This window comes from Mycena indigotica (assembly GCF_014461135.1).
Source record: "Mycena indigotica strain 171206Taipei chromosome Unknown Mind.scaff0005, whole genome shotgun sequence".
Taxonomy (NCBI): domain Eukaryota; kingdom Fungi; phylum Basidiomycota; class Agaricomycetes; order Agaricales; family Mycenaceae; genus Mycena; species Mycena indigotica.
The window spans coordinates 434,003-448,908 of NW_023503004.1; the positions used below are offsets into that span (position 1 = coordinate 434,003).

At 53.3% G+C, this 14,906-nt stretch overlaps 2 protein-coding genes across 2 annotated transcripts; both read right to left on the reverse strand.

The window, feature by feature from the left end:
• Positions 1–399: 399 nt before the first annotated feature.
• MIND_00566200 (PR-1-like protein) lies at positions 400–1,418 on the reverse strand (the record flags this gene model as incomplete). Its single annotated transcript, XM_037362432.1, has 5 exons — positions 400–414; positions 471–533; positions 586–710; positions 767–1,145; positions 1,245–1,418. The coding sequence occupies 5 exons, from the start codon at positions 1,416–1,418 to the stop codon at positions 400–402; spliced, it is 756 nt and encodes a 251-aa protein (XP_037220353.1).
• An 8,429-nt stretch (positions 1,419–9,847) lies between these two features.
• Positions 9,848–10,867, reverse strand: MIND_00566300 (uncharacterized protein; the record flags this gene model as incomplete). The annotated part of the gene is made up of 3 exons (XM_037362433.1): positions 9,848–9,866; positions 9,919–10,157; positions 10,214–10,867. 3 exons carry the CDS (start codon positions 10,865–10,867, stop codon positions 9,848–9,850), a joined length of 912 nt encoding a protein of 303 aa, XP_037220354.1.
• Positions 10,868–14,906: the final 4,039 nt, after the last annotated feature.

Genomic DNA, 14,906 nt, shown 5'->3' on the forward strand with positions numbered 1-14,906 from the left:
CCGTCTGTGCTGGGTTGCGGGACTCGCAATATCGACCAGAAAGATAAGTAGAACAGAACAGGCCACGTATTTTGAATTTAGTAAAAATAATAAAATCGAGCACACATATACTGTCTCTAAGACCCGCGGGCCAGCGCCCGAACGAGCATAGGATGCTTAGCCATATAGCGCGGACTAGCCTACAGAGACCGAAGATGGACGAGCCACCCGGCGGCGCGTGGGCCGTGAGTCCCGTGACTCCGGTGCAGCGCCGCGCCGCGCCGAGTTGGTCAGACGATGTGCGGGGTAACAAGTTGATTGAACAGGAAGATAGATACGACAAGACAGTGGTATGGAGAGATATAGAACCGCGGGCGTCCAGGCTGCGTGGGAAACAAGAACGGGAATGCGGGCGTTGGCCTAGACGGAGACCATCTGGCTGGGGGTGCGTCAGCAGGCCCGGAAGCCCCGAGAAAGAACAGGAAACGCACTCGAACTGGCCGATGATGTTGCCCGGGCGGGGCGTACTCGCAGACGTAGTACTCGGCGGTGTTCTGCGCGGCGCCGAGGTCAGCACAGGGGGGCACACGCGGCCCGGACACGCACCGTGAACTTGGGGTCGAAGATCGTGCCGGGCGCGCACACGGTGAGCGCACAGCCGACCTGCGTCGTCCCGCGCCACACGACCTGGGTGAAGTGCGACGGCACGGGGTTCTTCGGGTCGTAGTCCCCTGCGCCATCGCCATCAGCCTCCGCATCAGCATCAAAAACACGGCACGGCACGCACCGACTTCGTTCGTCCACGACACGATCGCCTTCTCAATCCCGTACTTGCGCCCGTGCCCGCCGCGAGGTTCTCGCCCGAACGGGCCGACCTTCCCGCCCGAGTGCTCGAACACGCCACGTGTCCGCGACCTTCTGGGCCGCGGCGGAGAGCGTGTCGTTCCACGAGAGGGGGGTCGCCCTTGTGGTTGGCGCGGATGTCGTTGTGGAACTTGAGGTACAGCGCCTGGTCCGCTGCGGAGACGAGCGGCGCGACGGCCGCCGCGGGCGTTGATCGCCCAGGGGGAGCGGGGCCGCGCGGCGCGGACGGGGGCGGTGGAGCTCGTAGAGGTGGGCGCTGGGGGTGGCGGAGGCGGAGGCGGGGGCGGGGCTGCGGCGGGGTGCTAGACGGGGCCGGCGGTGGCGGTGGCGGGGCCGGGGTGTTCGGGGGCGGGGCGGCGGTGGTGCTGGGCTTGGGCGTGGCGTTGACGGCGCCGCCCGACGTTGGGGGTGGGGCGGCCCTTGGCGGGGGGGGGCGGGGCGGCCGTTGCGGGTGCGCTTGCGGCCGTAGTGGGCGCCCTTGTGGTCGCCGTGGGCGAGCACGGGGGGAGCAGGAGCAGCGCGGCCGCGAGGAGCACGGCGAGGAGCGGGAGGCTGCGGGGGCGTGGGCCGGCCATGGTTAACGAGGGTGGGTGGGTAACGAGCGACAACTGGGGGAAAGAAAGAAGGCGAGGGACGGCAGGTCGCGCGGGGTATAAGTACGCCCCGCGCTGGCGTTTACGACGCGTGTCTGCGGCAAACCACCCCGCGGGGCCGCCGTTGTGCGCGGAAGAGCAGAGGAAGAGGCTGCGTGGGGACGAAGACGTGGCGTGCACGTGCCGCATGCCGTCACCCGCGCTTCTTTTTTATCAACCACCACCCTCAAACCGCAAATCGCTCAACGACGCGCAGCGAATCCAGCCAGGCGCAAATCTGGTCTTTATCTTGCTGGCAACACCGGCGCGGTACTCGGCGTCGGCGCTCGGCAAACACATCTCTCGCGGCTGCTGGTGCCACGCCGACACTCTCCCTCCCACATACGACTGGCTTTAGCACCCCACCCGAAGCCTCTTCCCTTCTCCGCTCTGCCCTGCCGTTTCTGCCCATTCTGGGCTTGAATTCGTCACCCGCGCGATCTCGCCGTCGGATCGTCGCGAAAATCGTCACGCGCAAGGCGCGACACTCCCTCGTCATTCGAATGGTGTTTGTCGGCCCATCTGCCCGCTGGATTCGGGCCACCGCTGGGCTCCCGTTTGGCCAAAAACCTAGCCGTTTGGGGCCGGGAATGGCCCCCGGTGTCCCTCGGGCATGTCCGGGGAGGCTCAAAGACCATATCCCAACCGGTTCAGCGCGTCTCGGCGCTTGTCGGCGGGCCGCATCGACCGTGGTCGCTGTTGACGGCGTTGTGGGCAGGACCGGTGAGCGCTGGGCTCAGTTCGTGCCCGTTCTGGCTGGAAATTTAACCACAGGTAGCGACATTGCGACGCTCCCTCTCCTGAAGATTTCAGGGCCAACGGCCGAGCGGGTGGGTCTGCGGCTGCAGGTCTCCGCGAGGTGCGTGTTTCTTCCATCTGTGGCTTCTTTTCTACTAATTTATTGCTCTCTCAGTGTCCCCAGCACTTCGATGCAACCCGCCATCCGCATTCCCGCCGCTACCATCGTCGTTGGCCCACTCTGGGCTCAAATCTCGCAAGAACCGGTCACTGCGCGCGATCGCGACCGCGGATCGACGCGAAAATGGACTCGCGAAGAGCGGAGGACGTTCCCGTCAAGAAGCTGGACTTCTGTGGCGATCCGCCGGCTGGATGCTGGCCAGCAACGCGCCGGGTTTCCCCGGCAATCGCCCGTTTCGCGCCGAACGGGCTCCGGAGGCCCTCGGCGACGTCCGGCAACGTCGATGACAACGTAAGGGACGTGTCCCAAGGTGCTCGACGCGTCTTGGCCGAGAATGGAGGGCGCTGGGCGCAATTCTGACGCGTTCCGCCCGAAATTCTCAGCGATACGGGAGACACTGTGCCTCTCCATTTCCTGAGATTTCCAGGCAGAACGGGGCGGTGGCTGGCCCTGCGCGGCCCGACCGCTGTTTTCGGCAAGCCCGCGGCGTTCCGGCCCGTCTGCCGCGCGTTCTCCTCGAAAGCGCGCGCGTGAGTAGCCCTGATATGCACCTTCGACTCCAGAAAGTCTCGTGGGACACAACGCCGTCGTTGTCGCGCATCGCCAATTCTTCCCCCGGTGAGTGGTTTCAGCTGTTTTCTCAATTCAAATGCTCAGCGCATGTGTTTTCAAGTCTGACGTACTCGCCTACGTCACTGCGCCACCTCGTCGCGGGTCCCGTCGCCCTCCACGACGCGGTGCGGCGCCGCGTGTCTGCACCGCCGTCTCGAGGCCCGCTGCCGAGCCGCTGCTCCGATAGGGCTGGAATTGCACAAGCGGTTGCGGACGACGTGTCCCCTCCCTGTGTGAAGTTTCCAGCCCGGGCGATGCAGCGGCTGTGCCGCACGCGCAAGGGCGGACTTCCACCCGCCCTCCGCACTGCCGGGCTCCGGCTGCGTCGCGTCGGCCCAAACGCGGCCAGCAGCCGCGGGTAGCATGGCACTACCCTCCTTGAAGATCTCGCGCCGAACGGCCGCACCGTTCTCCCGTATCGCCCAAGGCTCTGTTTGAGCCGGCACACTGGCGAACCTCGCCGTATCTGGTCCGATCGGGCCGAAGCGCTGCCCGACGGCGCGAATATCATAGGTCTATGTAATTCCTGAATTCCCTGTACTTAGCTGGAGCGGTTGGCGTGCAATCAACAATTTTGTCTAATTTTTCATATAACTTGGAATGTCTGACAAGACAAGTCTGTTCAGCCAAAGCTGCTTGTGGGTGAAACTTGAGTTTGAACTCAAAACTTAACAGCTCAATATTAACTGCCACTGCATGAAAGTGAATTTTCAGTCAGATGTTTCTACAAGTATGCCAAAAAGACTCAACCAGGCAGTTATGTCAAATCAGTGCCTCTATTAACTGGTTCCAAAATCTGCCCAAAAGCCACAGTATGTCAAATTGTATCCACTATATTTCCAGTTGAATACATTTCCAACCATATAGAAATCCACTTTATCTGTTTCAAAGTGCCCTAAAATCAGTCAATTGGAGTCAACAGTCTGGTTCAGTTTGGTTCTTGGCGAAAAGCCAGACCGGGCCAAACTGAGGGCCAGGATGGCCTTCACCGAATGTCAGTCCAGTTCAGTTCGAACTGAAATCCCAAACCATGTATCTAGCACGTTTTAAGTTGGTTGGGCTTTCAATCCATTCTGAAAGCTCCGGAATACTGTACTGAAAGACTTGCATTTTGTGACTCAAGCATTGCCTTTTAGTTGCATCAATCTGTTGTAGTCCTTACCGCCAAGTCATTTGAACATCAGATTATAAGCCTTTGAAATACCTTTCTGACCGTTCAAGACCCATTTTCAAAGCTGCAGAAATGACTGAGATACAGCCCAAATGCTGTTTTGAAAGTGGAAAGTGTTACCAGGGGAGTAAATAAGTGTCACTATCAACTAGCACTAGAATATGCAGCATCAATTTGTAGCCCTTTCAAATACCTCTCTGACCATATAAGAACCATCTCCATACAAGCAGAACTCATTGAGATATAACCCTAATACTGTTTTGAAATGTTGGTGATTTTGTAAGTCAATCATTGACTTTGGACGGTCAGTATAAACTGGCAGGTCCTGGAAGTGTCCCCATGGACTCACACCAAAATGTGCACAAGTCAATTTGAGTCAATATAACTGCCACAGTAAGTGCTAATGAAACTTAGTCAATTTGTATCAAACCTGTGTTGAGTGCCTGGAATTCCCTTTCCAACCATATAAAAACCATCCCAAACCGACCAGAACTGACAGAGATATGAGCCTAATACTGTTTCAAAAGACAAGTCAAAATCAGTCATTTTGCAGTCAGATTTTGAGTTGAATACCATGTTATAGGCCCTTTAAATGAAAACCATCTCAATCCAACAAGAACTCATTGAGATAAAGCCTATAAACTGGCACCAAAATCAGCACAATAAGTACTGCTGCAGTATACACTAATTGTGATAAACTAAATATAAGTTGAATACAAAGTTGTATTCCTGCTAAAAACCTTTCTAATCATATATAAACCATCAAGAAATTCAACAGTGTAACATGAACTGCCACAGTGTATCCTAATAAAAGTCAGTCGTTTTGTAGTCAACATATTTGCAGTTGAAGACCAGTTTGTAGGTCTTTGAAATATCCTTCTGACCATATAGGAACCATCTTAAACCGACCAGAACTCATCGAGATATGAGCCTATTACTGTTTCAAAAGACTGAAAGTATATGACATTTTGTGAGTCAAGTATTGACTTTAAGCCACAGTGTAGACTGGGCAGTTAGGTCCCAGAAGTGTCCCCATAGACTGGCACCAAAATGTGCACAAGTCAATTTGAGTCAATATAACTGCCACAGTAAGTACTGATAAAAGTCATTGGATTTATATCAAACATATTTCCAGTTGAATACCAGTTTATAGCCTCTGTAAAGCCCTTTCTGACCATATGAGAACCATCTTGAAAGCTTCAGAAATGACTGAGATATAGTGCTAATACTGTTTTGAAAGTGCCAAGTCAATAAAGTTGATGGATTTGTAGGAAAGTTCCAATTAGGTGAATACAAAGTTGTAGTCCTTCTCAAGAGCTTTCTGACCATATATGAACCATCAAGAAATTCAACAGTGTAACCTTAACTGCCAGAGTGTATCCTAATAAAAGTCAGTCATTTTGTGGTCAACATATCTGCAGTTAAAGCCATATTTGTAGGCCCTTCAAATACCTTTCTAACCATATAGGACTCATTGTGATCCAACCAAAGCTTACTGAGATAGAGCCCTATTACTGTTTTGAAAAAGGCAGGTGCCGCTGCACAAGTCAGTTTCAGTCAAGACAGTCAATAACTGCTGCAATAAGTACTGACAAAAGTTAATAGATTTGTGGTCAATCAAACAAAAGTTGAATTGAAAGTTATAGTCCTTCTAAAAACCTTTCTAACCATATATGCACCATTAAGAAATTTCATAGTGTGGCCTTAACTGCCACAGTGTATCCTAATAAAAGTCAGTCATTTTGTAGTCAACAGGTTTCCAGTTAAATACCATGTTATAGGCCTTCAAAATCCCTTTCTAGCCATATAGGAACCATTATGAAAGCTTCAGAACTCACTGAGATATGGCCCTAATACTGTTTTGAAAACTCAGGGTTGGGTCAGTAATTTGCATTTTTTGAAGCAAGTATTGACTTTAAGCCAAAGTGTTAACTGGGCAGTTAGGTTTTAAAAGTGCCGCTATGAACCCAGACCAAAATCTGCCCAAGTCAATTTCAGTCAATACAGTCAATAACTGCTGCAGTAAGTACTAACAAAAGTTCTTAGATTTGTAGGAAAGTTACAATGAGTTGAAGACAAAGTTGTAGTCCTACTGAAGACCTTTCTAACCATATATAAGGCATCCAAAATTATCACAGTGTAAGACTTACTGCCACAGTATTTTGTAATAAAAGTCATTCATTTTGTATCAAACATGTCTTCAGTTGAGGACCAGATTGTAGGCCTTCAAAATACCTTTCTAACCATATATGACCCATTTTGAAAGCTTCAGAACTCACTGAGATAAAGCCCTATTACTGTTTCAAAAGACTCTGGATTGGGTCAGTAATTTGCATTTTGCGAAGCAAGTATTGACTTTAAGCCAAAGTGTAAACTGGGTAGTTAGGTCTCGAAAGTGTCTCTATGAACCCACACCAAAATATTTACAAGTCAATTTGAGTCAATAACTGCCACAGTGTGTACTAACAAAAGTCATTAGTTTTGTAGGAAAGTCACAATGAGTTGAAGACAAAGTTGGAGTCCTTATGGAGACCTTTCTAACCATATATAACTCATCAAAAATTATAACAGTGTAATACTTACTGCCACAGTAATTGCTAAGGAAAGTCAGTCAATTTGTATTAAACATGTTTTCAGTTGAAGACCAGATTGTAGGCCCCTCAAATACCTTTCTAACCATATAGAAGCCATCTTGAAAGCTTCAGAAATGACTGAGAAACAACCCTAATACTGTTTCAAAAGACTCTAGTGTTTGCGAGTATTTGTCAATTTGTGAGCCAACTATTGAGTTTGAAGCATAAGTGTAAACTGGGCAGTAAGGTGTAAGAAGTGTCTCTATAACCTCAACCAATTTCCCAAGTCAGCCCTAAAGTCAGACTCATCTCCCAAGGCAGGCAGTAGCAGTATAAGTCAGTAGCGGTCAATGCAGGCAGTAAGCTCCAGTCAGCCTAGTCAAGTCACCTAGTAAGCTGGCCCTAAAGTAGTCTGGCAGTAGCGCTCAGTACCAGTCAACACAGTCAATACCAAGTCTAATAATACAAGAATATAATAACAAGAATATAATAACAAGAATATAATAACAAGAATATAATAACAAGAATATAATAACAAGAATATAAGAAAAAAAGAGTGGAAGCATGAGCCGGCCCTAAAGTGGAATTCCCCTGGAACCCGATCCTTCAGCAGGCCCTAAAGTAGAGCTGCAGAAGGAAAAAAAAATACTGTTGTTCTTCTTCTTTCACATCTTCAACTTTATGAATCCATGTCATTCACAAAGCTGAAGATAGGAAAGAAGAAGAAAGAAGAAGAAGGTAGGTAGTAAAGGGGGTTAAAAAATAGCTTTGAGTTTTATTGACTTCACTGTCACACCAGGCTGCAGTCCTGGATTTTTGTTTATAGACTTGTCAGGGCGTCCCCCAACAGAGTCTGCATCCTAGAAAATTAGTATCCTAGAAAAAGTTAGATTTAAATGTATCCCCCAGAACCCATGAATAGAAAAGATAGGCAAGCTCCACCAAGTTACAAGTTCAAGTTACTCAGAAGTTGACTGTAAACAGTGCTATGATGACTTCTGTCCTTCACTCTCACAACCCTTGGTTCGATTCAGCAGCTACTCCCAATCAACTGAAGGAGATCACCCTTTCACCAGTGGGGAGGCCTCTTCTCAATGCCTAAGCATGAGCCCACCAATTACTCAAATGACCTTTTTCCCCTTGTTATAGGGTATTCAGCCAACCTCTTTCACTGCCAAAATGTGGTCCCATGTTAATCCATCTTTAAACAGGTGTCAGACACACTGCTAGACAAAAGAACACTCAGCACCCAGAGGTCTTCCTCCTTACAATAGGAAATGCCACCCCTCAGCCAACCCCAGGAACAAATTTCAAAAAAGCGTGAAAACACCTGTCCACAATTTCGCGCTCGAAATTATTTCCTTTTTGGGAAATTTCATTAGCCCTCCACAACTCTCAGTTCTTATCCTCCTGCTTCTCATTTCAACTTTTTGGAATCTCCAGCTCAATATCTTTCAATCCCTCTCTTCACTTTTCCCACAACTGAAATTACTTTGCTAACTGCCAGCGGACTTGCCGCGGAATTCCGCTAACTGCCAGCAGTTAATTTACCGCGGAGTGCCGCAGTGCGGAGTCGAACCGAGTCACGCAAGATTCGGACTCGACTACAGTCACGCGCGTGACTCTCTTGCTTCCGAACCACCACCATCTCTGGCGACACAACATCCTACCTGCCTCTCCGCGCCTCCCCGGACTTGTAGCAAGACAAACTAGGCAACAACCACTCACAACTGGGGACTTCTGGGGCGGAATCTCGCGAAAACACGCCACCGCGCCGCCGAAGCCCAAACTAGGCGACAATAACACACAACTGGGGCTTCTGGGGCAGAATCTTGTGAAACCACGCCCCCGCGCCGGCTCAGATAGCCCAGAGACAAGGCTCCAAGGTCCGCTACCACTCTGTGCCGCCATTTGCAGCCGTTTATAGCCCAAACTCAGCACAAAACACGCCACCGCGCGCGATCGCGACCGCGGATCGACGCGGAAATGGACTCGCGAAGGGCCGCCGACGTCCTCCGCACCATACTGCACTTTGGCGGCGATCCACCGGCCGGATGCTCGCGAGCAACGCGCCGAGCTTGGCCGGAAACCGCCCGTTTCGCGCCGAACAGGCCCTCGGCCGCGTCCGGCCATGTCGAGGAAGATGCAGGGGACTTGGTCGGCGCGTTTTGGGCCACTGCGACGCGCTGCATCCGCCAGACTCGGCGTTGGACGCGTGTTCCCGAGACTCGCGCGCGCTGGGCGTGTTTCTCGCGCGTTCCGCCTGAGATTCTCAGGGATGCGAGGGGCGATATATCCCTCCGTTCCCTGAGATTTTCAGGCGGAACGGGCTAGTCGTTGGCCCTGAGCGAACCAGCTGCTGTTTTTGGCGGCCAGTGCCGTCCCGGCCCATCCGCCGCGCGTTCGTCGCGAAAGCGCGCCCGGGGAGGGCCCATACGCACCTCCAACTCCAGCAAATCTCGCGCGAGAGGGCGCCGCCGTTGTTCCACAACGTTCCATCTTCTCCCGGTGAGTGAATTCAGGCTGTTTGTGGATGTCAATGCTGAGCGGAGGTGTTTCCAGCGATAGAACACTCACCTACGCTACTGCGCCACCCCCCCACGACGTGCCACGCAAAGAAATGTTCGACAGAGTCGCAACGTGGCAAGCGCAAATGCCCAGGGCGCGTCGACCCCGCGTCTGCGCCTCTGCCGCGCCGTCTGTGCTGGGTTGCGGGACTCGCAATATCGACCAGAAAGATAAGTAGAACAGAACAGGCCACGTATTTTGAATTTAGTAAAAATAATAAAATCGAGCACACATATACTGTCTCTAAGACCGCGCGGGCACGCGCCGAACGAGCATAGGATGCTTAGCCATATAGCGCGGACTAGCCTACAGAGACCGAAGATGGACGAGCCACCCGGCGGCGCGTGGGCCGTGAGTCCCGTGACTCCGGTGCAGCGCCGCGCCGCGCCGAGTTGGTCAGACGATGTGCGGGGTAACAAGTTGATTGAACAGGAAGATAGATACGACAAGACAGTGGTATGGAGAGATATAGAACCGCGGGCGTCCAGGCTCGCGCGTGGGAAACAAGAACGGGAATGCGGGCGTTGGCCTAGACGGAGACCATCTGGCTGGGGGTGCGTCAGCAGGCCCGGAAGCCCCGAGAAAGAACAGGAAACGCACTCGAACTGGCCGATGATGTTGCCCGGCGGGGCGTACTCGCAGACGTAGTACTCGGCGGTGTTCTGCGCGGCGCCGAGGTCAGCACACGGGGGCACACGCGGCCCGGACACGCACCGTGAACTTGGGGTCGAAGATCGTGCCGGGCGCGCACACGGTGAGCGCACAGCCGACCTGCGTCGTCCCGCGCCACACGACCTGGGTGAAGTGCGACGGCACGGGGTTCTTCGGGTCGTAGTCCCCTGCGCCATCGCCATCAGCCTCCGCATCAGCATCAAAAACACGGCACGGCACGCACCGACTTCGTTCGTCCACGACACGATCGCCTTCTCAATCCCGTACTTGCCCGTGCCCGCCGCGAGGTTCTCGCCCGAACGGGCCGACCTTCCCGCCCGAGTGCTCGAACACGCACGTGTCCGCGACCTTCTGGGCCGCGGCGGAGAGCGTGTCGTTCCACGAGAGGGGGCGCCCTTGTGGTTGGCGCGGATGTCGTTGTGGAACTTGAGGTACAGCGCCTGGTCCGCTGCGGAGACGGCGGCGCGACGGCCGCGGCCGGCGTTGATCGCCCGCGGGGAGCGCGGGCCCGGTCGGGCGCGGACGCCGGGGCGGGGTGGAGCTCGTAGAGGTGGGCGCTGGGGGTGGCGGAGGCGGAGGCGGGGCGGGGCTGCGGCCGGGGTGCTAGGACGGGGCCGGGCGGTGGCGGTGGCGGGGCGGGGTGTTCGGGGGGGGGGGCGGTGGTGCTGGGGCTTGGGCGTGGCGTTGACGGCGCCGCCCGACGTTGGCGGTGGGGCGGCCCTTGGCGGGGGGCGGGGGGGGCGGCCGTTGGGGTGCGCTTGCGGCCGTAGTGGGCGCCCTTGTGGTCGCCGTGGGCGAGCACGGCGGGGAGCAGGAGCAGCGCGGCCGCGAGGAGCACGGCGAGGAGCGGGAGGCTGCGGGGGCGTGGGCCGGCCATGGTTAACGAGGGTGGGTGGGTAACGAGCGACAACTGGGGGAAAGAAAGAAGGCGAGGGACGGCAGGTCGCGCGGGGTATAAGTACGCCCCGCGCTGGCGTTTACGACGCGTGTCTGCGGCAAACCACCCCGCGGGGCCGCCGTTGTGCGCGGAAGAGCAGAGGAAGAGGCTGCGTGGGACGAAGACGTGGCGTGCACGTGCCGCATGCCGTCACCCCGCTTCTTTTTATCAACCACCACCCTCAAACCGCAAATCGCTCAACGACGCGCAGCGAAATCCAGCCAGGCGCAAATCTGGTCTTTATCTTGCTGGCAACACCGGCGCGGTACTCGGCGTCGGCGCTCGGCAAACACATCTCTCGCGGCTGCTGGTGCCACGCCGACACTCTCCCTCCCACATACGACTGGCTTTAGCACCCCACCCGAAGCCTCTTCCCTTCTCCGCTCTGCCCTGCCGTTTCTGCCCATTCTGGGCTTGAATTCGTCACCGCGCGCGATCTCGCCGTCGGATCGTCGCGAAAATCGTCACGCGCAAGGCGCGACACTCCCTCGTCATTCGAATGGTGTTTGTCGGCCCATCTGCCCGCTGGATTCGGGCCACCGCTGGGCTCCCGTTTGGCCAAAACCTAGCCGTTTGGGGCCGGGAATGGCCCCCGGTGTCCCTCGGGCATGTCCGGGGAGGCTCAAAGACCATATCCCAACCGGTTCAGCGCGTCTCGGCGCTTGTCGGCGGGCCGCATCGACCGTGGTCGCTGTTGACGGCGTTGTGGGCAGGACCGGTGAGCGCTGGGCTCAGTTCGTGCCCGTTCTGGCTGGAAATTTAACCACAGGTAGCGACATTGCGACGCTCCCTCTCCTGAAGATTTCAGGGCCAACGGCCGAGCGGGTGGGTCTGCGGCTGCAGGTCTCCGCGAGGTGCGTGTTTCTTCCATCTGTGGCTTCTTTTCTACTAATTTATTGCTCTCTCAGTGTCCCCAGCACTTCGATGCAACCCGCCATCCGCATTCCCGCCGCTACCATCGTCGTTGGCCCACTCTGGGCTCAAATCTCGCAAGAACCGGTCACTGCGCGCGATCGCGACCGCGGATCGACGCGAAAATGGACTCGCGAAGAGCGGAGGACGTTCCCGTCAAGAAGCTGGACTTCTGTGGCGATCCGCCGGCTGGATGCTGGCCAGCAACGCGCCGGGTTTCCCCGGCAATCGCCCGTTTCGCGCCGAACGGGCTCCGGAGGCCCTCGGCGACGTCCGGCAACGTCGATGACAACGTAAGGGACGTGTCCCAAGGTGCTCGACGCGTCTTGGCCGAGAATGGAGGGCGCTGGGCGCAATTCTGACGCGTTCCGCCCGAAATTCTCAGCGATACGGGAGACACTGTGCCTCTCCATTTCCTGAGATTTCCAGGCAGAACGGGGCGGTGGCTGGCCCTGCGCGGCCCGACCGCTGTTTTCGGCAAGCCCGCGGCGTTCCGGCCCGTCTGCCGCGCGTTCTCCTCGAAAGCGCGCGCGTGAGTAGCCCTGATATGCACCTTCGACTCCAGAAAGTCTCGTGGGACACAACGCCGTCGTTGTCGCGCATCGCCAATTCTTCCCCCGGTGAGTGGTTTCAGCTGTTTTCTCAATTCAAATGCTCAGCGCATGTGTTTTCAAGTCTGACGTACTCGCCTACGTCACTGCGCCACCTCGTCGCGGGTCCCGTCGCCCTCCACGACGCGGTGCGGCGCCGCGTGTCTGCACCGCCGTCTCGAGGCCCGCTGCCGAGCCGCTGCTCCGATAGGGCTGGAATTGCACAAGCGGTTGCGGACGACGTGTCCCCTCCCTGTGTGAAGTTTCCAGCCCGGGCGATGCAGCGGCTGTGCCGCACGCGCAAGGGCGGACTTCCACCCGCCCTCCGCACTGCCGGGCTCCGGCTGCGTCGCGTCGGCCCAAACGCGGCCAGCAGCCGCGGGTAGCATGGCACTACCCTCCTTGAAGATCTCGCGCCGAACGGCCGCACCGTTCTCCCGTATCGCCCAAGGCTCTGTTTGAGCCGGCACACTGGCGAACCTCGCCGTATCTGGTCCGATCGGGCCGAAGCGCTGCCCGACGGCGCGAATATCATAGGTCTATGTAATTCCTGAATTCCCTGTACTTAGCTGGAGCGGTTGGCGTGCAATCAACAATTTTGTCTAATTTTTCATATAACTTGGAATGTCTGACAAGACAAGTCTGTTCAGCCAAAGCTGCTTGTGGGTGAAACTTGAGTTTGAACTCAAAACTTAACAGCTCAATATTAACTGCCACTGCATGAAAGTGAATTTTCAGTCAGATGTTTCTACAAGTATGCCAAAAAGACTCAACCAGGCAGTTATGTCAAATCAGTGCCTCTATTAACTGGTTCCAAAATCTGCCCAAAAGCCACAGTATGTCAAATTGTATCCACTATATTTCCAGTTGAATACATTTCCAACCATATAGAAATCCACTTTATCTGTTTCAAAGTGCCCTAAAATCAGTCAATTGGAGTCAACAGTCTGGTTCAGTTTGGTTCTTGGCGAAAAGCCAGACCGGGCCAAACTGAGGGCCAGGATGGCCTTCACCGAATGTCAGTCCAGTTCAGTTCGAACTGAAATCCCAAACCATGTATCTAGCACGTTTTAAGTTGGTTGGGCTTTCAATCCATTCTGAAAGCTCCGGAATACTGTACTGAAAGACTTGCATTTTGTGACTCAAGCATTGCCTTTTAGTTGCATCAATCTGTTGTAGTCCTTACCGCCAAGTCATTTGAACATCAGATTATAAGCCTTTGAAATACCTTTCTGACCGTTCAAGACCCATTTTCAAAGCTGCAGAAATGACTGAGATACAGCCCAAATGCTGTTTTGAAAGTGGAAAGTGTTACCAGGGGAGTAAATAAGTGTCACTATCAACTAGCACTAGAATATGCAGCATCAATTTGTAGCCCTTTCAAATACCTCTCTGACCATATAAGAACCATCTCCATACAAGCAGAACTCATTGAGATATAACCCTAATACTGTTTTGAAATGTTGGTGATTTTGTAAGTCAATCATTGACTTTGGACGGTCAGTATAAACTGGCAGGTCCTGGAAGTGTCCCCATGGACTCACACCAAAATGTGCACAAGTCAATTTGAGTCAATATAACTGCCACAGTAAGTGCTAATGAAACTTAGTCAATTTGTATCAAACCTGTGTTGAGTGCCTGGAATTCCCTTTCCAACCATATAAAAACCATCCCAAACCGACCAGAACTGACAGAGATATGAGCCTAATACTGTTTCAAAAGACAAGTCAAAATCAGTCATTTTGCAGTCAGATTTTGAGTTGAATACCATGTTATAGGCCCTTTAAATGAAAACCATCTCAATCCAACAAGAACTCATTGAGATAAAGCCTATAAACTGGCACCAAAATCAGCACAATAAGTACTGCTGCAGTATACACTAATTGTGATAAACTAAATATAAGTTGAATACAAAGTTGTATTCCTGCTAAAAACCTTTCTAATCATATATAAACCATCAAGAAATTCAACAGTGTAACATGAACTGCCACAGTGTATCCTAATAAAAGTCAGTCGTTTTGTAGTCAACATATTTGCAGTTGAAGACCAGTTTGTAGGTCTTTGAAATATCCTTCTGACCATATAGGAACCATCTTAAACCGACCAGAACTCATCGAGATATGAGCCTATTACTGTTTCAAAAGACTGAAAGTATATGACATTTTGTGAGTCAAGTATTGACTTTAAGCCACAGTGTAGACTGGGCAGTTAGGTCCCAGAAGTGTCCCCATAGACTGGCACCAAAATGTGCACAAGTCAATTTGAGTCAATATAACTGCCACAGTAAGTACTGATAAAAGTCATTGGATTTATATCAAACATATTTCCAGTTGAATACCAGTTTATAGCCTCTGTAAAGCCCTTTCTGACCATATGAGAACCATCTTGAAAGCTTCAGAAATGACTGAGATATAGTGCTAATACTGTTTTGAAAGTGCCAAGTCAATAAAGTTGATGGATTTGTAGGAAAGTTCCAA